The following is a 21,782-nucleotide window of genomic DNA, read 5'->3' as shown; positions in this document are numbered from 1 at the left end:
CCTATAGTTAATGTGTTATTCATTGACTATTTTTGTACTAAGAAAAGCATAGAATAATATAGATGTATGGCAAAATTTATTCTTTAGTACTTATCGCATGGTATAGTTACAATTCAAATTAGTCATTCATTTAGAAAATTTGTTGACTTAAAAGTGGTCATATCCTCAAAAGGTGAAGTTATATATGCTGAAATCTTATTACCAGATTATAATCATTGTTATGCAATTGGATTAATTTTGGTTAATATTAATTATCCATTAAAGTTAGCAGCTTCACACCTTTGTTGTCTATCTGAAAAAACTAGGCCAAGATCATCATGCTGTACATACTGAGAATAATAGTGTTATTCTCATTTTTCTATGGAGGCTCCAATTTTCAAACACTCCAATGGAAACAAAAACTATCATTGCTTTCAGTAAAATCTTGGTAAAACATATATTATTACCTTTCGATTATTCAATAATTGGTTTTGGTTTCATGACTATGATTTTAAGAACTGTAGTTTTATTTTCAAGTTACCTTGGTGTGATGACACCAATGTAATTTCATTTGTAGGGAAATATTATTTTTACATCACCTAAAATACAAAGGAGAACACTTGCGAAGACTATTTCTTGTTATGTTCTTTCTCTTTCAGAAAACTTCCTAAGATTAGAATTGTAATTCTATTTTCTGTATAACAATAAGTGATTAGAAAAGTAAGATATCACTTGACACTTTTGAGACTTGTGGTCAGTCGAGAATATAAATAGGTCAGAATGAGAAACAGTTGTTTATTTTAGTAGCCACTGTCAATATTTCTGTTCTCCTCCTTCTGGGAACACTGGAGGACTTCACAGCCCTGTTACCTTGAGGTGTGATTTTTTTCTTTGACAAATGAAATATGAATGATGTGTGTTACTTCCAAGCAGAAGTATGTAATTGCCAGTGCAAGACTCTTCTGCTGTCTCTTCCTGTTGCAGCAATTATGGAAGCACAGGTTGATGCTAAGATGCCATAAGATCAAAGCGGTCTGGGATGCTGAGCCAACATGTGGAGGAAAGCTGTCCAAGGCAGTCTCCCATAACCACAGAGGATTTTGGTGGATACAGCAATAAAATTGTGTTTATTTTAGAGGGAAAGCTGGAATAGTCAATATATAGCAACATATTCATTGGAGTTCTGCTACCATTAAGCTAAAGTGAACAGAATAAATTTTAAGAGGAGAGCACTACAACAGGTAGTAATACAACTGATAGGAGAACATTATTATTGATCTTTTACTAAGGCATCTGACCATTAAGCAGATTAGATAACTTGGATTCCATGGAAAAAATTATTGTGCTGTGATTTCTTTTTCTTATATATAAAAGGTAGGAGGAGAAAGATAATAAACTGAATTTAAAATGTTTAGGCATCTCTTCTTTTTTTTCCTGCCTAGCCTCCATTCTCCCTTCCTGTTTTTTTTTTCCTTCTGGGGCTTCTTAGTTTTGTAAAAGACTGGGATGAAGATTTTGCAAGAACGAATGCTTAGACAGATAAAACTTAGGGAATTGAAGTTTGCTCTGATAAGTGCAAAGGGTGTAATTATAGCAATGGATACTATACTAGTTTTGTAGGGCTCCTGCAACAAACTACCAAAACTTGGTGGCTTAAAACAGTAGAAATTTATTCTCTCCCAGTTCTAGAGGCCAGAAGTCCAATATCAGGGTGTTGGGAGGGCCACGTTCCCTCTGAAGACTCTAGGGGAGAATTCTTTCTTGGCTCTTCCAGTTTCTGGTGGCTCCTGGCTTTCCATGGCTTGTGGCAGCAGAACTCCAATTTCTGCCTTGGTCTTCACATTTCCTTCTTTCTTGTGTCTCTGTGTATCTTCTCTTTTTCTGTCCCTTATAAGGACACTTGTCATTGGATTTATGGCCCACACTAAACTAGGATGATGTTAGGGTGAGGGTTACTTTAATTATATCTGTAAGGACCTTTATTCCAACGAAAGTCACATTCTGAGGATCTGAGTGGATATATCTTTTGGGGGCTACTATTCAACCCACTATAGACACCAAGAGATGTCAAGCTGAGAGGTATTTGTTGAGCATGGCTTCTCAGTCTCCTTTCTCCATTGAGGGAAATGTGCCTGGATTTCTGGCAATGGCACTCTATCTCTCTGAGGGAAGGAGAGAGATATTCTAGGTCCTCAGAAACCCTGAATAACAGCAGAATACGCCTCACATCCCCGGACATGTCATTCTGAAAATCCAGCAAAATTCTCTTATAAGATTGCAAAAATTGCCTCAAGCAAGCCATGTTTCCTAGAGCTAATATCTGGATTCTAGGCATAAGTTTTAAATATGTCAACAGTAGCCGATGTGTTGGCCACTGATTATGTAAAAATTACTGGGTATTACAAACATGCAGTTGCATTGCAACTACGTATTGATGTAATGACCAGTCTGTAGCTATGTGCAATTGGTTTAAGCTTCAGGATAATGTGGGTACATGAGGCCTTGCACTAGTCTTCATAAGAACCAACCTCCTCATTTTCAGTTCATATAATTTAGGCATGGCTGATTTTATCTCCTGGCTTCAGGAATGAACAAGCGACCCATGTCTGGCCAATGTGAGAACCATCACAACTACTGACTGAAGGAATCTAAACTGGGTCAAAGGAGGAGATATTCTGAGATTTTTGCTGGGGCTATTAGGAAAAGGGCACTTTTTTTCTGTTCAGAGTCACTAAATGTAGCCTAAAAGCTACTTGGCCATTTTGCCATCACATGGGAAAAACCTATCTGAGAGGAAGGTCAGCAAAGGAAAAACAAAATCACAAATGTGGAGCTATTTTCCTTATGACATTATTGAAGCGTGTATATCCAGCTCTGCCTGAAACCAGTAAGTAATCATCCATTTCCATGTATGAGACAATAAATAATGCTCTGCTTTTTTGCTTAAGTCAGTTTACTTGGGGTTCAGTGTTAGAGTATGATTAATATAAATACACACTTCCATAGATGGTGTGAACAAGTATCTGAAGATGTTGAACTCAAGGGAGAAATTAGTAATTGGTTTTCAGTACCAGGAAAAGCTAGTTTTTCTTTAGCAAAGATTTTGCTTTTCTTTTATGGACACTGTAAATCTTGCAATTAATTTTGTTTTCCTCTTTGCTGGAAACAAAATTTGTGACCTCATTAGAGTAACTGGAAATGACTATTATGCATTTTGAACACTGAGCCACTCTTCAGTTCATTTTATTTCATTCTTATGGTATCTTTATTCTATTTTCATATTGTTTGTGTGTGAAGGGGCCAGCTAAGAATTAATAAAACAAGATATTCTCAAATAATTAACATGAAAAAAGACATCAATTATACTGTTCTTGCATAAAAATCCAAATGTAGTAGAAAAGGAAATATTCCTAAATTAAGAATACATTATCCAAATGAGGAACAAACAAATTACTAATTTCCAAACATCTGCAAACAGTTCAGAAAACAAAATTAAATCACTACAAACCAACAATGGAATATATAAATATATTTTCAATTGACTAAAATACCCTTTGATTCCTATGTGCTTCATTTGAAGAAATGGTAAAAAAAGAAAAAAGAAAAAGAGGTAATATATCCAAAAGAATTGAAAGCAAGGTCTCAGAGAAATATTTTCTTACCTGTGTTCACAGCAGCACTATTCACAGTAGCCAAGAGGTGGAAGGAACCCAAATGTCCGTGGGCAGATGGGTGAATGGATAAACAAAATGTGGTCTATACATACATTGGAATATTATTCAGCTTTAAAAAGGGGGTAGATCCAGTCACATGCTACAACATGGTTGAACTTGGAGGACATTATGCTAAGTGAAATAAGCCAATCACAGAGAAATACTGTATGATTCCACTTATATGAGGCATCTAAAGTAGTCAAATTCACAGAAACAGAAAGTAGAATGGTGGTTCGGGGGTGTGCTGTGGTGGTGGGAAAGGGGAATTGTTGTCCAATGGGTACAGAGTTTCAGATTTGCAAGATGAAAAGTTCTGAAGATCTGTTTCACAACAATGTGAATATACTTAACACTACTAAACTATATACTTAAAAATAATTGAGATGGTAAATTTTATGTGATTTTTAACCCCCCAAAAAGGGGAAAAGGATATATTTCAGAGTTTAAAATAGGTGTTTTTCCAAAATGAAAGTTATCAGTAAACCTAGACCAGACAATTGTCCAGTTTTAAATGTAGAGGATAAACAGTAGAGCCTACATTTTGTCCACATGATGTCGCTGTCCACCACGGAGTATTCTCTAGGAAGAAAAATACCCAGATCCCCATTGTCACTCCAGAGAAGCGGAACAATAAGAGAAGCAGCAGGACTCCAGCAGAGACTAGAGGACAATATTTAAAATTTTGCAAAACATGATTTTCTAATTTGATCAACTCACTGAGAATTGGTAATGGTGTCTTCTATGAGAAGGGGCCGGAAGGTCGGGCGTCTACTGCTCTCGCTTCTGTTCCTTGCAGCTTGGGAGGTGGGGAGCGGCCAGGTCCACTACTCCGTCTCCGAGGAGGCCAAACACGGCACCTTCGTGGGCCGCATCGCGCAGGACCTGGGGCTGGAGCTGGCGGAGTTGGTGCCGCGCCTGTTCCGGGTGGCGTCCAAAGGCCGCGGGGACCTTCTGGAGGTAAATCTGCAGAATGGCATTTTGTTTGTGAATTCTCGGATCGACCGCGAGGAGCTGTGCGGGGGGAGCCTGGAGTGCAGCATCCATCTGGAGGTGATCGTGGACCGGCCACTGCAAGTTTTCCACGTGGATGTGGAGGTGAAGGACATTAATGACAACCCGCCGATATTTCCAATGGCAGTGAAGACTATCCGGTTTCCCGAATCGAGGCTGCTTGACTCGCGGTTTCCTCTAGAGGGAGCATCTGATGCAGATATCGGAGTAAACGCTCTTCTCTCCTACAAGCTCAGCTCCAGTGAGTTTTTCTTTCTAGACATACAGACAACTGATGAACCAAGCCAGTCTTTGTCTCTTGTCCTGAGGAAATCTCTGGACAGAGAGGAAACTGCCGAGGTTAATTTGTTGCTGGTGGCTACTGATGGGGGCAAACCTGAGCTCACGGGCACTGTTCAATTGCTTATTAAGGTATTAGATGTTAATGACAACGAACCTACTTTTGACCAATCAGTTTACAAAGTACAATTGTTAGAGAACACCGCAAACGGAGCATTAGTGGTTAAACTAAATTCTTCTGATGCAGATGAAGGATCAAACAGCGAGATTGCGTATTCATTTAGTAGTGATGTGCCCTCCACTATAAAGACCAAGTTCAAAATAGACCCCAGCTCAGGGGAAATCAGAACTAAGGGACAATTAGATTTTGAAGAAACGAAATCTTATGAGATTCAAGTCATTGCTTATGACAATGGAACTCCATCAATGTCTGGGCACTGTAAAATTTCGGTAAAACTTGTGGACATCAATGATAACACACCAGAAGTCTCAATTACTTCTCTTTCACTTCCCATCCAAGAGGACGCTCCACTGGGCGCCGTCATGGCGCTCATCACAGTGTCCGACCGCGACTCTGGTGCCAATGGACAGGTGACCTGCACCCTGACTCCCTATGTCCCTTTCAAGCTGGTGTCCACCTTCAAGAATTACTATTCTTTGGTGCTGGACAGCGCCTTGGACCGCGAGAGTGTGGCTAACTATGAGGTGGTGGTGACAGCGCGGGACGGGGGCTCGCCTTCTCTGTCGACCACCGCCAGCGTGTCTGTGGAGGTGGCCGACGTGAACGACAACGCGCCGGCGTTCCCACAGCCCGAGTACACGGTGTTCGTGAAGGAGAACAACCCGCCCGGCTGCCACATCTTCACGGTGTCTGCGCGGGACGCGGACGCGCAGGAGAACGCGCGGGTGTCCTACTCGCTGGTGGAGCGGCGGGTGGGCGAGCGCGCGCTGTCTAGCTACGTGTCGGTGCACGCGGAGAGCGGCAAGGTGTACGCGCTGCAGCCGCTGGACCACGAGGAGCTGGAGCTGCTGCAGTTCCAGGTGAGCGCGCGCGACGCGGGCGTGCCGCCTCTGGGCAGCAACGTGACGCTGCAGGTGTTCGTGCTGGACGAGAACGACAACGCGCCCGCGCTGCTGCCGCCTGGGGCGGGCGGCGGGGGCGGAGCCGTGAGCGAGCTGGTGGCGCGGTCGGTGGGCGCGGGCCACGTGGTGGCGAAGGTGCGCGCGGTGGACGCGGACTCGGGCTACAACGCGTGGCTGTCTTACGAGCTGCTGCCCGCGGCGGGTGGCGTGCGCAGCCCGTTCCGCGTGGGGCTGTACACGGGCGAGATCAGCACGACTCGCGCCCTGGACGAGGCGGACTTGCCGCGCCAGCGCCTGCTGGTGCTGGTGAAGGACCACGGCGAGCCCGCGCTGACGGCCACGGCCACTGTGCTGCTGTCGCTGGTGGAGAGCGGCCAGGCGCCGAAGGCCTCTTCGCGGGCGTCTGTAGGCTCTGCTGGAGCGGAGGCGGTGCTGGTGGATGTCAATGTGTACCTGATCATCGCCATCTGCGCTGTGTCCAGTCTGTTGGTGCTCACGCTGCTGCTGTACACGGCGCTGCGGTGCTCGGCGCCGCCCATCGAGGGCGCGTGCGGGCCGGGGAAGCCCATGCTGGTGTGTTCCAGCGCGGTGGGGAGCTGGTCTTACTCGCAGCAGAGGCGGCAGAAGGTGTGTTCTGGGGAGGGACCGCCCAAGACGGATCTCATGGCCTTCAGTCCCAGCCTTCCTCAAGGTCCAGGCTCCGTAGAAGAAAGACCACAATCCTCAGAATCAGAACACTTAGGAAAGGTGAGTGTTTTAATTTTTTCCTGTCAATTCTGGAATTATTCTGTTTCCTTTATTCTTTAAGATTCTATTAATTATTTTGATTCATAGTTCTGCCTTTATTTTATATCATTGTCCTATTGTGCAATATATGGTATGAATTAGAGATCAGTTTCTTGCATTGAGAACAATTTACTTAAAAGGTTTTCTTATGTTTACATTTTAGCTTTTCCATAATTAAATCTCTCCATGAACAATAGGACCTTGAAGGATTGAAAAACACTTAAGCAAAATCTGAAAACTTAACATTACCCTCAAATATTTTTTATCAAATTTTTAAAAATCACGATTGGAAAAAATTTAAAGAGTATGACTATATAATACATATTTCCAATTTAACCATCCTCCATTCTGTCAGAATAGTTTGGAATAAGACTGTGTTATATATCTGGACATTTCCTAAATTGTTTATTTGATCAAGAATTCATTTATCTTTATCTGTTTATGCAATAAACTAAGTTAGTTTTTCTTTGCCTTGTATTTGAAAGTGGCCTGAATGCATCTTTTAATGCCGGAACTTCCAAAAGTGTCTATCATAGGTCATTACAACACATGACACCAGTTAGGAATAATTGCTAATCTTAGGTATGTCTTTCAGTAGTAAAATAACCTGTTATTTGGGATAAAGATTTCAGTCTTGCAAAATCATTGGTTTTAAGGCACAATAGAGAGTTCATTGAGAAAAGAGCCCAGTCTCAATTTTGTTTAATAAAAAAATCTTAACATTTAAAAGATCACATTGTGGGCCGCCAGGTGGTAGGACTTTTTCTTCATACAAGTGGAGTGTACTCTAACCCAGTCTCTATGTTAGTGGGTTGCTCAGTCATCCTTCCAGTATCCCTATCTGTGGGCTAATGTATGCAGGCCTCCCATTGTGCAGAGATTGACCACCCTCCTCTGGCACCACACTCTCTGCCTGGGATAACATTTTCCATGACTGCGGGCTCACTCAATTTCACCTGCCAGCCTCTGTATTCCTAATGAAGTTGGAGTTTTTCCAAAAGGTAAGGCCTAGTTTTAGATGACTACATTTTCATGGAAACTCCTGTGTTGGATGCTTAAAACATTAAACTTGACAAGTAAATGTTATACTTGGAAAGGAAATTAAAGAATTTTTTTCAGCCAAAGGAAGATGTCTCTGGATGAATTAACTGTCTAAAACTGTCTTCTACTATTTGGTTCTTAGTTATTTGCTGTTTTCTTTCCCAAATATATGTGGATATTGATGAATCCTAGAAATAACTTCCACTAAGTCGTCTTAGCCTTAGCCATTCACAGATAGGCAGGAGTACCAATTTCCATCTGGGATCTGCTTTTAAAGGAATTGAGGAATTTGGTGGGGAAATCTCGAATTCCATTTAAGGATAATCTTTCCTACAGGAAGCTTATTAGCTCCTCGAGGTTGATAAGCCTCAAAATGCAGAGAGTATATATTTCTTGGGAATCAGAAAAGTTCATCTGAGGCTTTACAGAGAGAAACAAATGGCTTGAACAAATGAGGAAGAAGGTCTTTCTTGGGAGGAGTTATTCCACCTAGAGTATCATAGCTATCATCACTTTCTTGAGACTTGTGTGCAGAAAGTGTGATTGGTCAGGTGGAATCGGTCCTACTGGAAGTCTGGCCACTATGTTTCTACTACAGGTAAATGATAAGCTTCTTAAACTATATCCAGGCGTGCCCCGATCTCCAGGAGTCACAATCTATTGCTGAATAAGCTCTTATTGGTTTCTTATTCCTTATTTACATTTTTCTTGATTAAGTTGCCTAAGAAGATGTCTAAGACAGAGTAGATATTATTCACTGATACCTTATCCACACATTGTCTCAATCTTCTAAACTCATAGTTCCTTTAGTGTTACCTTTATCTCCTAATAATCATTATGGAGTCTACGCTGTTATAAATTCCCTGTGGCATTCCCTTTTCAGTCATTATACTCTTAAATGTCAAGAAGTGCATAGTATTACATAAGTTGTCAAAGGCATCTCATTAATATGAAGTCTATGATGTTTTAAAATTTTAATTTTGTCTCTCATTTTAAAACTAGCTACTACCTCTCAAGATTCATCAAAGCACTAACTGGCATATTGATATCTTCAATTGTTTCCTAGATCCATGCTTTTCCAAAACAGTTCTTAAATGTCTCCTTACTTCTTCATGAACTAGTACAATAGAATCAATTAGAAATTATGTAAGTTTGATATTAACAAATATCATTAATGTAACTTACCTCTTATATTACTTGAGAAAGTTAATTTAAAATATTCACTTATTTATTCCTTAAAACATTAATTGACAATTTATTCTATTCTAAATGTGAATGATAAAATATGAGTAAGTTACAGTCCTGGCTTGCATTCAATAAGTACATGGAAAAAATTGATAGGAAAACTTTTCTCCTAATACTTAAATCATGTGCTTGATTTCATAAAAAGGGTCTGACCAAAAGCAAAAATTTGGACAGTCTCTTACTTCTCTAAATTCAACCTCTTTCCATGAATTTTCTCTGCTCAACTTCCAAATGCTCAGAGAACTCATGCCTCTCATTGAATTCACAGAGATCTTTAGAATATTTCATTGCCTCGTCTTATATATGTCAAGTAGTGAATCATGTTCCATAGTTACTTTTCTCTCTTTGCTCATTGCTGAAATCACCAGTTATTTCAAGTAGCAACTTTTTAAGAAACTGGAATCCCGAAATTCATCCAGAGTGCAGATCATTAAAAACACAATTATTTCATATTGTGAACATTTTAGGACATACAGGTAAGTTGAAACATATAAATGATGTGGAAATTTTAAAAACTAATATACTCTTATTTGGTGTGATATGAATGTAATAAATATCCAAATCACACAGTGTCGTCATGCAGCAAAAAACAAATTTACAAAGTAACTGCATTGTAAAACACTGACTTCTGGCATCTTTATATAGATAACAGTTAAGATAGCTAGCAAGGATATAGTCCTTGGATAAAGAATATGAGAGTGGTTTATATACATTCTATGAATTAATAAACATAAATGAACATATTTTGTAAATTAACAATTGCCATAATAATATAGAAGTAAATTGTATATATATGGATATGTATATACACATATTTTCAATGTCTTGATGTTTTGATGGTCACAAATATCAAGGGCCTGATTTTTGTGTAAAATATAGACTCTGAGGCCAGTGGTTAAAATTATCGTCTTGAATCAGATTGAAATCCCACCCAAACACCACCAATTAATATCATTTTTAAGTTACTTAACCTCTGTGTTTCCACTTCGTTGTAAAAAGTGAATCATATTAATACCTACCTCAGAGGGTTGTGAAAATTTAATGGGATAATCCCATTAAAACAATAGAACAGTGCTTGTCACATGGAAAATATTTCCAATAGGTGTCCACTACTGTTATAACAGTAATCACTATTTTACTATATTTTACTGTATGTCATGGATTGGCATAATTAAAAGTGATGAATTAGTATAAAAGTTTTAAGGATATATTTTGATAAAGTATAAAGACTTTGAGGAGTCTTTGAAGGAAATTACATTGAAAGTAGAAATTTTGGGAAAGTTCAAACGAAGGAAAAGGAAAAGAAAAACACATTTATTTCATACTTACACATGGTGTTTAATACTTAGCCACATGATGTCGCTGTCCACCACAAGGTCTTGGACGATAAAAGAAATACAGTAAGCATTACGTACTCAGATCCTGCATTTCCTCACCATCTATGAAATACGGCCATGGTAAGGTTATTTAAGAAATGAAGAATAAGGAACTCAAATTATTTTTTTTAATTTTGGATCGATGCAAGAGGGACCCAATATTTGGAAAAGGCTTGCAATGGTGTTTTCCTGGAGAGAAGGGCCAGGATTTCGGCGTCTTCTGTTTTTGCTTCTGCTCCTCGCGTTATGGGAGGCCGGGAGGGGCCAGGTCCACTACTCGGTCCCCGAGGAGGCCAAACACGGCACCTTCGTGGGCCGCATCGCCCAGGACCTGGGGCTGAAGCTGGCGGAGCTGGTGCCGCGCCTGTTCCGGGTGGCGTCCAAAAACCGCGGGGACCTTCTGGAGGTAAATCTGCAGAATGGCATTTTGTTTGTGAATTCTCGGATCGACCGCGAGGAGCTGTGCGGGCGGAGCCTGGAGTGCAGCATCCACCTGGAGGTGATCGTGGACAGGCCGCTGCAGGTTTTCCATGTGGAGGTGGAGGTGAGGGACATTAACGACAACCAGCCGGTTTTTCCAATGGCAGTAAAAAATCTGTTTCTTTACGAATCCCGGCCGCCTGGCTCTCGGATTCCGCTAGAGGGCGCAGCAGATGCAGATATCGGAGTAAATTCACTGTTGACCTACAGTCTTAACTCCAATGAATATTTTACCTTGGATGTTAAAAGAAATGATGAGGAAATTAAATCCCTTGGACTCGTGTTGAAAAAGCTTTTAGATCGAGAGGACACTCCTGAGCATCACTTAATAATAACGGCAGTCGATGGTGGGAAACCACAGCTCGCTGGCGCTACTCAACTAAAGATCACCATTCTAGATGTAAACGACAATGCCCCCGAGTTTGAGAGGACGGTCTACAAAGTCAAATTATTCGAAAATGCACCAAACGGTACCCTAGTAGTGATTGTTAACGCCTCTGATTTGGATGAAGGAATAAATAAGGACATTGTATATTCTTTCAATACAGACATGTCAGCAGATACTCTGTCGAAATTCCACTTAGACCCGGTTAATGGATACATCAGTGTAAAGGGTAACATAGATTTCGAGGAAACTAAGTTATATGAAATCCAGGTAGAAGCGACAGATAAAGGAAATCCCCCAATGGCAGATCATTGCACGGTTCTAGTGGAAATTTTGGACACCAATGATAACGTACCTGAGTTGGTTATCAAATCACTATCGTTACCTGTATTAGAAGACGCTCCACTCGGCACCGTCATCGCTTTGATCAGCGTGTCCGACCGCGACTCTGGTGCTAATGGGCATGTGACTTGCACCCTGACTCTCCATGTTCCCTTCAAGCTGGTGTCCACCTTCAAGAATTACTATTCGCTGGTGCTGGACAGTGCCTTGGACCGCGAGAGTGTGGCAAACTACGAGGTGGTGGTGACAGCGCGGGACGGGGGATCGCCTTCTCTGTCGGCCACCGCCAGCGTGTCCGTGGAGGTGGCCGACGTGAACGACAACGCGCCGGCGTTCGCGCAGCCCGAGTACACGGTGTTCGTGAAGGAGAACAACCCGCCCGGCTGCCACATCTTCACGGTGTCTGCGCGGGACGCGGACGCGCAGGAGAACGCGCGGGTGTCCTACTCGCTGGTGGAGCGGCGGGTGGGCGAGCGCGCGCTGTCGAGCTACGTGTCGGTGCACGCGGAGAGCGGCAAGGTGTACGCGCTGCAGCCGCTGGACCACGAGGAGCTGGAGCTGCTGCAGTTCCAGGTGAGCGCGCGCGACGCGGGCGTGCCGCCTCTGGGCAGCAACGTGACGCTGCAGGTGTTCGTGCTGGACGAGAACGACAACGCGCCCGCGCTGCTGCCGCCTGGGGCGGGCGGCGGGGGCGGCGCGGTGAGCGAGCTGGTGGCGCGGTCGGTGGGCGCGGGCCACGTGGTGGCGAAGGTGCGCGCGGTGGACGCGGACTCGGGCTACAACGCGTGGCTGTCTTACGAGCTGCGGCCGGCGGCGGGTGGCGTGCGCAGCCCGTTCCGCGTGGGGCTGTACACGGGCGAGATCAGCACGACTCGCGCCCTCGATGAGGCGGACTTGCCGCGCCAGCGCCTGCTGGTGCTGGTGAAGGACCATGGCGAGCCGGCGCTGACGGCCACGGCCACCGTGCTCCTGTCGCTGGTGGAGAGCGGCCAGGCGCCGAAGGCTTCGTCCCGGGCGTTGGCAGGCGCCGCGGGGACGGCCCTGGTGGATGTCAACGTGTACCTGATCATCGCCATCTGCGCTGTGTCCAGCCTGTTGGTGCTCACGCTGCTGCTGTACACGGCGCTGCGGTGCTCGGCGCCGCCCATCGAGGGCGCGTGCGGGCCGGGGAAGCCCACGCTGGTGTGTTCCAGCGCAGTGGAGAGCTGGTCGTATTCACAGCGGAGGAGGCAGAGGGTGTGCTCTGGGGAGGGGCCGCCCAAGACCGACCTCATAGCCTTCAGCCCCAGCCTTCCTCCGGGTCCCGTTAGCGGAGGTATGGAAGAGCAGCTGGATGTGGGTGTTGATTTTTCTGCCAAAGTGAGTAATATTTTTTTCATCCTTTCGAAAATGTCTTTATTTTTTGTTCATCAATGTTTCTACTCCTTTGGAGACATTTTAACAGTTAATTATGTTTTTGGTAATTAGAGTTTTCCAGGTACTGGTTTTGTGGTTAAAATGTTTGAATTTCTTGTGACTAATGTTTTTGAACCGGATCAGCAATAAGTAGCGAGAACCACACTGTGGTTTCGTTTTTGTGTTAGTAGATGCAGTAGCAGGATTATTTCATTGCTAAAAGTCTGAATAGAAACTAAATATATTTTTCTGGGTGAATTGCATTTTTTACAATATTTGACTCCTAACAACTACTAAGTGTACTAATCCCTGCACATACTTCAATAGCTTTTGCCACTTTTCATTTGGAATTCCTACCAGATGTTGGTCCAGATGTCACTGGTAAATTTTATGAGTTCGCCTTAAATGCTCTCCCTTCCCTTTTTATTATGCTTTTATATCTTCAGTTTCAAATGTTCACTTCGTAAACCTGTTATCTCTTATGGAGCCTCTTTTACTCCCTTATTCATTTATCTGGAGTCTCAGTTCCTCCTTTCTGCTTGAACATGATTTGTTCTAGTCCTTGTGCTCATATTTGGTGATACTGTGTATTGTTACTAGTTTCCCAGTTGGGTAAAAATCAACAACAACAACAAAAACAGAATAACAATTTTATTGCTTTTAGAATTGTACCTTTGTTCCTCTTCAGTTTCTCACTACTTTTATTAGTAAGCATTAAAAAATCAATAGAAAGTAAAATTTTAATACTTCCTTTATATCATCATTTAGAAAATATATTTTTGAAAGAATATTATGAATCTTGTTAAGAATTATTATTTTCCTTCTGAACAATTTGTTGAGAATTATACTGTATATCTAATTTAAAAATTATTCTACTAGCAAAACTTATTAATCATTAATCTCTTTTGCATACAGTATTAAGGATGCTAATGTCGAGAAGTTCAGTAAGTCAACGTCATTACTGGTGACCTTCCTCTGAATACCAACCTCTTTATTAATTTGTCGTGTAGAAAGTACAAAGCTTTAAATAACTGGCACCAAATAAAATTCAAGTGAAATTATTTTTCAGTCATTCCTCTATTTAGTATTTGGTCATTTCCCCTAGCAAATAGTTGGACTCTCCTTCAAATTTCCTTGCCACTGGAAACCAAAGATTAGGCATATTAGAAACTGGGGAACAGGCAGCTATTTCTAAAGCATATGAGGCAAAATGAGAATACGAACCTTGCTCCTGGGAGGTAAATGGGTTCCAGTGTATAAATTATATGGAATACTTTTCCACACAAGTCATATACTACAACCTCCTACTTCCTTGTTCAAGCTTCCTTGCTGAAACCTGGTTAATACTCAGTGACATTGTGGGGGCATCTAACATAAAAAATAGAGAGATAATCCTCTCTTTTTCCACTTTCATTTCCGTTTTCTGGCACTTTCCTTTGCTGCCCACTGTCCATCAAGTATGAGCCACAGCATGTCCAAACTCAGTTCACTATTTTATTAGGCCTCATTTTCATCCTATTGTAAATAATAGGGTCATACAAAGTTTTTGTCTTCCAGGATATGAGACTTCAGTCTTTAAATCCAGTTCTCCTCTTCAAATTCTCGACTAGCAAGATTCTCAGCTAATAAGACTTTTTAAAGATTTTGAGTTTTTTTCTTTAGAGATGTCTTGCTGCTATACCAGATGAATACTGAATAGTTCCCAAATAAACATCTTTTCTGTTCTGTTGCATTCCTCATCTATGCATTTAATTATTTTGAAAAATAAATAGACAGGGAGTCCTTCTCAGTTTCTTCCAGTGTGTTTGACACCTATGATCATTTTGTAGAAATCTATAGTTCAGGTCCTCAAACAGTGAAACTACTCTGATTTGTATTTTAATTCAGAAAAAATATTTTTTTTGGTGACTGTGGCTCTTCATAGAATGGCAGCCTAAAGCTATTTTCACTGGATTGATTTTTTTTTTGTCCTAGACAACCGTGGGGGAGAAAGGTTTATGAACATAAGAGGCAAAGAAAGTTTGAAAACAGCTACCATCATGTCTTTCTGTATTAAATTTCTTTATGTCACAAAAATATATTGTGCTCTATTTATTGGGAATTCTTCATTGACCATTAAAACTAAGGCTATCTCAAAGATCACGACTGCCAAAAACTGGAATGAGAACTAAGCCAAGCGCAGGTTTTCAATATGGAAACTGAAATAGATCTCAATTAGGGCAATGTCTAAGGAAAAATATTTTTGTATCTTTGGAAAATTATAGAGGCTGCTGAGACATCACATTTTCCTGACTAGCTATGCGACCACCTTAATTTAATGCATTTTATTAGACAATTGAAGAGAACCAAACTGTTCTATTAGATAAATATTCAGCAAATATTAGGTAAGTATTCTGAGCTATTAAACTACTAAGACACAGCTATTCTCTTTAAAAGTTTATATTTCAAAAAAGAAGTCATACCCAAATGCTTACAAAAGTGAAATCAATGTAATAAATGGCCTAAGTGATTAAATCTGGGTGCCATCATATATAAAAGAAAGTAAAGGGCCGGCCCCGTGGCTTAGCGGTTAGGTGCGCGCGCTCTGCTACTGGCAGCCGGGTTCGGATCCCGGGCGCGCACCGACGCACCGCTTCTCCAGCCATGCTGAGGCCGTGTCCCACATACAGCAACTAGAAGGATGTGCAGCTATAACGTACAACTATCTACTGGGGCTTTGGGGGAAAAATAAATAAATAAAATTATTAAAAAAAAAAGGAAAGTTTTTTTGCCTGCCAAACTGGATTAATCATGAAAGTCTTCTTTGGTCAAGGAAGTTTTAAATGGTTATAAAATGGGGGAAATTGCGTCACAAAGAGTTTGGGAATGATGGCTATTACTTAGGCAGGTGATGAAGTGAGAAAAATGTTATTGGAAGCAGGAAATTGTCCACTTTGACTAAAAAATATGTGAGCACCATTGGAGAAAATAGAAGTTTAGGTATATTAGACACTGGAGAACAGGCAAATATTTCTAAACCATAAGAGACAAAATGAGAATACCAGTCTTGCTTGCGGGAGGTGAATGTGTTTCAGTGAATAAAATTATTTGGAATACCTTTCCACACAAGTTATATCCCACAACATCCCGCTTCCTGTTAAAGCTTCCTTGCACCTTCAGCCCTTAGATGATTTAAGGAAGATTTTCAATTAAATGCTGATGGTCTTTGCTTCCTTTTTTGAACATTTGCAAAGTACCCTTTCAATGGCTTATTCTTAGAATCAGAGGTTCTCTAGAGATGGGTTCTCTGAAGTCTTCAACACCAGGAATATGAAATCCAAAGATGAAGAGCCTGTCATCATTAATAACCTTCCCGCATTCTCAGGAACACAAAAAAATCTGTCATGAATTTTCCTAACCAACACTTTACAAGTGTGTCTCTACAAAGTGTATGTTACCTACAGTTGCATCTCTGTAAATACTTAAAACCTGTATGAAAAAAGGATTTCCACTGAAATGAAAGCTGCCCCTGTAGTGAAACTAAGGATCGCACTCAATAAATCAGTGGTACAAAATGTGATTCTATTCTCCAAAGGCGGTGAAAGTGTGCAGAATGGCTGAAAGAATAATTAAGACTTAGCAGTTTATAGCATAGTATGGATTTCCAGAGTCAATACTTACGGTTTGGAGCCACATGATGTCGCTCTTACCATAAAATTGACCCGACAGAGGAAAAGAAAAACTCCCTTCTATTATTATTGTAAAGAAGCAGCATCCACCATCCGACGCTGAAAAATGGAGGCTGCAGCGGCATTGGACTGAATGGTCAGATTTCTCTTGATTTTGACACAAGATCCCTTAATGAGAACAAAACACTGCGCACTTGAGATGGAGTTTTCCTGGGGAAGCGGGAAGGAATCCCGGCGTCTGCTGCTCTCGCTTCTGCTTCTCGCAGCCTGGAAGGTCGGGAGCGGCCAGGTCCACTACTCCGTCCCTGAGGAAGCCAAACACGGCACCTTCGTGGGCCGCATCGCGCAGGACCTGGGGCTGGAGCTGGCGGAGCTGGTGCCGCGCCTGTTCCGGGTGGCGTCCAAAGGCAGCGGGGACCTTCTGGAGGTAAATCTGCAGAATGGCATTCTGTTTGTGAATTCTCGGATCGACCGCGAGGAGCTGTGTGGGCGGAGCGCGGAGTGCAGCATCCACCTGGAGGTGATCGTGGACCGGCCGCTGCAGGTCTTCCATGTGGAGGTGGAGGTGAAGGACATTAACGACAATCCGCCTCTGTTCCCCGGAACACAAAAGACTCTGTTTATCGCGGAATCCAGGCCGCTTGACTCTCGGTTTCCACTAGAGGGCGCCTCCGATGCAGATATCGGGGAGAACGCTCTGTTGACTTACAGACTGAGCCCCAGTGAGTATTTCTCCTTGGAAAAACCGTCCGACGACGAGCGGGTAAAACGTCTTGGGTTAGTATTAAGGAAATCTTTAGACAGGGAAGAAGCTCCGGAGATTTTTTTAGTGCTCACGGCCACTGATAGAGGCAAACCGGAGCTGACTGGCACCGTTCAGTTACTCGTCAAAGTGCTGGACGCCAATGACAACGCCCCAGCTTTCGACAGAACACTCTATGCGGTGAAATTACCAGAAAATGTTCCTAATGGAACGTTGGTAATTAAACTTAACGCCTCAGACTTAGACGAAGGTTTGAATGGGGACGTTGTTTATTCATTCTCAACTGATATTTCACCAAATGTGAAATCCAGGTTCCACGTAGATCCAGTTACTGGAGAAATTATGGTAAAGGGATATATCGACTTTGAAGAAAGCAAATCCTATGAAATTCTTGTAGAGGGCATTGATAAGGGACAGCTCCCACTCTCTGGCCATTGTACAGTTATGGTGGAAGTTGAAGACACCAACGATAATGTCCCAGTAATGGAATTCAAGTACCTGTCACTTCCAATCAGAGAAGACGCTCCACTGGGCACTGTCATTGCCCTGATCAGTGTGTCCGACCTCGACTCCGGTGTCAACGGGCAGGTGACCTGCACCCTGACGCCCCACATTCCCTTCAAGCTTGTGTCCACCTTCAAGAATTACTATTCACTGGTGCTGGACAGGGCCCTGGATCGCGAGAGCGTGGCGAACTACGGGGTGGTGGTGACCGCGCGGGACGGGGGCTCGCCTTCTCTGTCGGCCACCGCCAGCGTGTCCGTGGAGGTGGCCGACGTGAACGACAACGCGCCGGCGTTCGCGCAGCCCGAGTACACGGTGTTCGTGAAGGAGAACAACCCGCCCGGCTGCCACATCTTCACGGTGTCTGCGCGGGACGCGGACGCGCAGGAGAACGCGCGGGTGTCCTACTCGCTGGTGGAGCGGCGGGTGGGCGAGCGCGCGCTGTCGAGCTACGTGTCGGTGCACGCGGAGAGCGGCAAGGTGTACGCGCTGCAGCCGCTGGACCACGAGGAGCTGGAGCTGCTGCAGTTCCAGGTGAGCGCGCGCGACGCGGGCGTGCCGCCTCTGGGCAGCAACGTGACGCTGCAGGTGTTCGTGCTGGACGAGAACGACAACGCGCCCGCGCTGCTGCCGCCTGGGGCGGGCGGCGGGGGCGGCGCGGTGAGCGAGCTGGTGGCGCGGTCGGTGGGCGCGGGCCACATGGTGGCGAAGGTGCGCGCGGTGGACGCGGACTCGGGCTACAACGCGTGGCTGTCTTATGAGCTGCAGCCGGCGGCGGGGGGGGCGCGCAGCCCGTTCCGCGTGGGGCTGTACACGGGCGAGATCTGCACGACTCGCGCCCTGGACGAGGCGGACTTGCCGCGCCAGCGCCTGCTGGTGCTGGTGAAGGACCACGGCGAGCCGGCGCTGACGGCCACGGCCACCGTGCTCCTGTCGCTGGTGGAGAGCGTCCAGGCGCCAAAGGCTTCGTCACGGGAGTCGGTGGGCGCCGCGAGCGCGGAGACGGCTCTGGTGGACGTCAATGTGTACCTGATCATCGCCATCTGCGCTGTGTCCAGCCTGTTGGTGCTCACGCTGCTGCTGTACACGGCGCTGCGGTGCTCGGCGCCGCCCACCGAGGGCGCGTGCGGGCCGGGGAAGCCCACGCTGGTGTGCTCCAGCGCGGTGGAGAGCTGGTCGTATTCACGGAAGAGGAGCCAGAGAATGTGTTCTGGGGAGGGGCCGGCCAAGACCGACCTCATGGCCTTTAGTCCCAGTGTACCTGATCCTAGGGACACAGAGGATCAGCAGCCAGCAACTGGGGATTCCCTTTCAAAGGTTAGTTTATAAATATTCTTTATTTAATGCGAAGTTTTATTCTATCAATTTCTTTTTAAAAAATTTCTCAGAATCAAATTTTTTGACTTAAATTTCTTTACTTTTTCTTACATACCCATTTTAGCTAAAATATTTTAGAATTATTGGACACCAAGGCAACATGTTGTTTTGTTTTTAATATTCATTTTTCAATGCGTATTCGTCTAACTAGTATTATAAACGTTGTGCTCTCTCCACCTATTTATTTCAGTTGTAATCAACTTTTTAGAGAGAATTTTCTTGTTATTTGCCCATAATACATTGAAAAGTGCACAGATGGAATAACATAGCTCAATCAATCATTTAAATGTGAATTCTTCTGTTACCTCCATTCCAGAAACCACTCAAATTCACCTCCCAAATCACTTTCCCTTTTTTTCCTCTCCCAAATGTAGCCCCAGTTTTAACTTTATAACTGTGGTTAATTTTGACCTGTTTCCTGACCTTTATCTAAATGGAATTGCACAAAGTGTGTTATGTGTGTGCATGTGTTTGTGTGTTCCTCTACTTATTCCTCATTGTATGGAATCATCCGTACTGCCATATGTTGTTGGAGTTCATTTAATTTATTTTTTCTCTAATACTTTATTTTATGAATATAGTATGAGTTATTTATTCCACTGTTGTGGATTTGCATTGCTTCTCTTTGTTTCAAATAAGGCTGCTATAAATATATTTGTAAATTTTTCAGTGACCATGTATACACTTTTTTCTTTTATTTAACTAGGATTGACATTAGTGGAACATAGAATATGTACATATCTTCATCTTTAATAGATAATGCCAAACAATTTCTCCAAATGCTGTTACCGTTTACACTCATACTAGCAGTGCACAAGAGTTCCTATCGCTCTGTATCATCTCCCAAACTTGACATTGTCAGATTATTTACTTGGTTGCCATTTTGCTGGGTGTAGTATTCCCATTTCATGTTGCCTGATTTATAAACGAGGTTGAGCTCCTTTCTGTATTAGGCCATTTTTATATCCTATTTTGTGCAATAGCTACTCAAGTTTCCCGCCTATTCTTCTATTCTGTTGTATTTTTCTATTGCTTTTTGAAAATTTCTTATATTCTGAGCATAACCCCTTTCTTGATTTTGCACTCTTTTACTCTGGGCTTGTCTTTCATTCTTTTGTCTTTTAGTGAATGGAATTTTTAATTTTAGTTAAGTTCAATTTATCAATCTTTTCTTTTTGATTTTATGTCATGGAGATAATTTCTTGTGGTATCTTTTGTTTTGTTGTTCACATTAGATATACAATCCATTTGGAATTTTTTTGTCTTTGTTGTGACATAGGAATCAAGTTTAATTTTTCCCCAAGGACATTCAACTGAACCAAGACCATTTCTTAAAAATGAGTTCCACATATTTTTACAAAACAATTGTCCATTATATAGGCATGGTCTTTTTTTGTTCTAATCTATATGACTTTTTAAAAGTTTTTGCTGGATGCCATGGTCCCTTTTTCATTTCCACCTAAATCTGTATATAAATTCCATGAAAACAACTTGGTGAGATTTTGACTTGGATTGCGTTGACTCTGTTGAGAAATGTGAAGCAAGTTGACATCTTTACAATAATGAGTCATTCAATTCATAAGCATAGTCTATTATCTAAATAATCTGTAATGTTTCTTAATATTTTATAATTTTCTGTGTAGAGGTGCTATACATCTTTTGTTAGATTTATTCTTAGGTATTTGCCGTTTGTGATCATTATATAGAGCAGCTTTAAGTTAAAATTTTTTTTCTGTTTAATAATGGTACATATGAATGTATGTTGTATTTTTGTATTTATATATTATCCAACTAACTTGCTAAAATCACTTACTTAATTCTAATTATTTATCTATAGGTGCTTTGTATTTTTCGATATAGGCAATCACGCTGTCAGCAAACAATGACAGTTGTGTTTTTTCCTTTCCAGTTGCTATAGCTTTTATATCTTTTGTGTGCCTTATGGCATTGGGCAGGACCACTAGTACTATGTTAAGTAGATATGGGAATAGTGGGCATCCTTGTCTCATTTATGAAGTCAAAAGGAAAGTTTTAAATAATTTATTGTCAATTATATTTGCAGTAGTTTTTTTAATTCTTAAAAATTCCCTTCTATTCCTCCTTCTTTCTTATCTTCATCTGTATTAGTATATTTAAATTATTTCATTTTCTCTCTCTAGTATCTTTTAGTTGTACATTCTTTTACTAATTTCTTTATTGATTTCCTGGATATTATAACAAGCATCATTTACTTGTTAAAAACCTTGAATAATAGGACCTTGAATAATAACTCCATTTGCTTGCTCTCACTTTTTTTAATGTTATGCCCTTCAGTTATACTTATATTCTAGGTACAGATTACATTATCATCATTGT

General features: G+C 42.4%; 3 protein-coding genes across 3 annotated transcripts; all 3 read left to right on the top strand.

Moving 5' to 3' along the window:
• The first annotated feature begins 4,007 nt into the window (after positions 1-4,007).
• On the top strand, positions 4,008-6,872 carry LOC101409032 (protocadherin alpha-2-like). Its single transcript, XM_087430321.1, has one exon. The coding sequence runs from the start codon at positions 4,422-4,424 to the stop codon at positions 6,870-6,872; it is 2,451 nt and encodes an 816-aa protein (XP_087286447.1). The 5' UTR covers positions 4,008-4,421.
• Positions 6,873-10,339: 3,467 nt separating this feature from the next.
• Positions 10,340-13,840, top strand: LOC101408780 (protocadherin alpha-3). The gene is given in 2 exon segments (XM_014794009.2): positions 10,340-13,088; positions 13,090-13,840. Coding segments are annotated over 2 exon segments (2,505 nt in total). The 5' UTR covers positions 10,340-10,655; the 3' UTR covers positions 13,162-13,840.
• A 3,112-nt stretch (positions 13,841-16,952) lies between these two features.
• Positions 16,953-19,521, top strand: LOC101389244 (protocadherin alpha-4). The gene has a single exon (XM_004420071.3). The coding sequence runs from the start codon at positions 16,956-16,958 to the stop codon at positions 19,377-19,379; it is 2,424 nt and encodes an 807-aa protein (XP_004420128.2). The 5' UTR covers positions 16,953-16,955; the 3' UTR covers positions 19,380-19,521.
• Positions 19,522-21,782: the final 2,261 nt, after the last annotated feature.

This window comes from Ceratotherium simum, chromosome 4 (genome assembly GCF_057802395.1).
Source record: "Ceratotherium simum simum isolate JZ-2026a chromosome 4, ASM5780239v1, whole genome shotgun sequence".
Lineage (NCBI taxonomy): Eukaryota > Metazoa > Chordata > Mammalia > Perissodactyla > Rhinocerotidae > Ceratotherium > Ceratotherium simum.
This window is presented reverse-complemented; position numbering and strand designations above follow the sequence as displayed.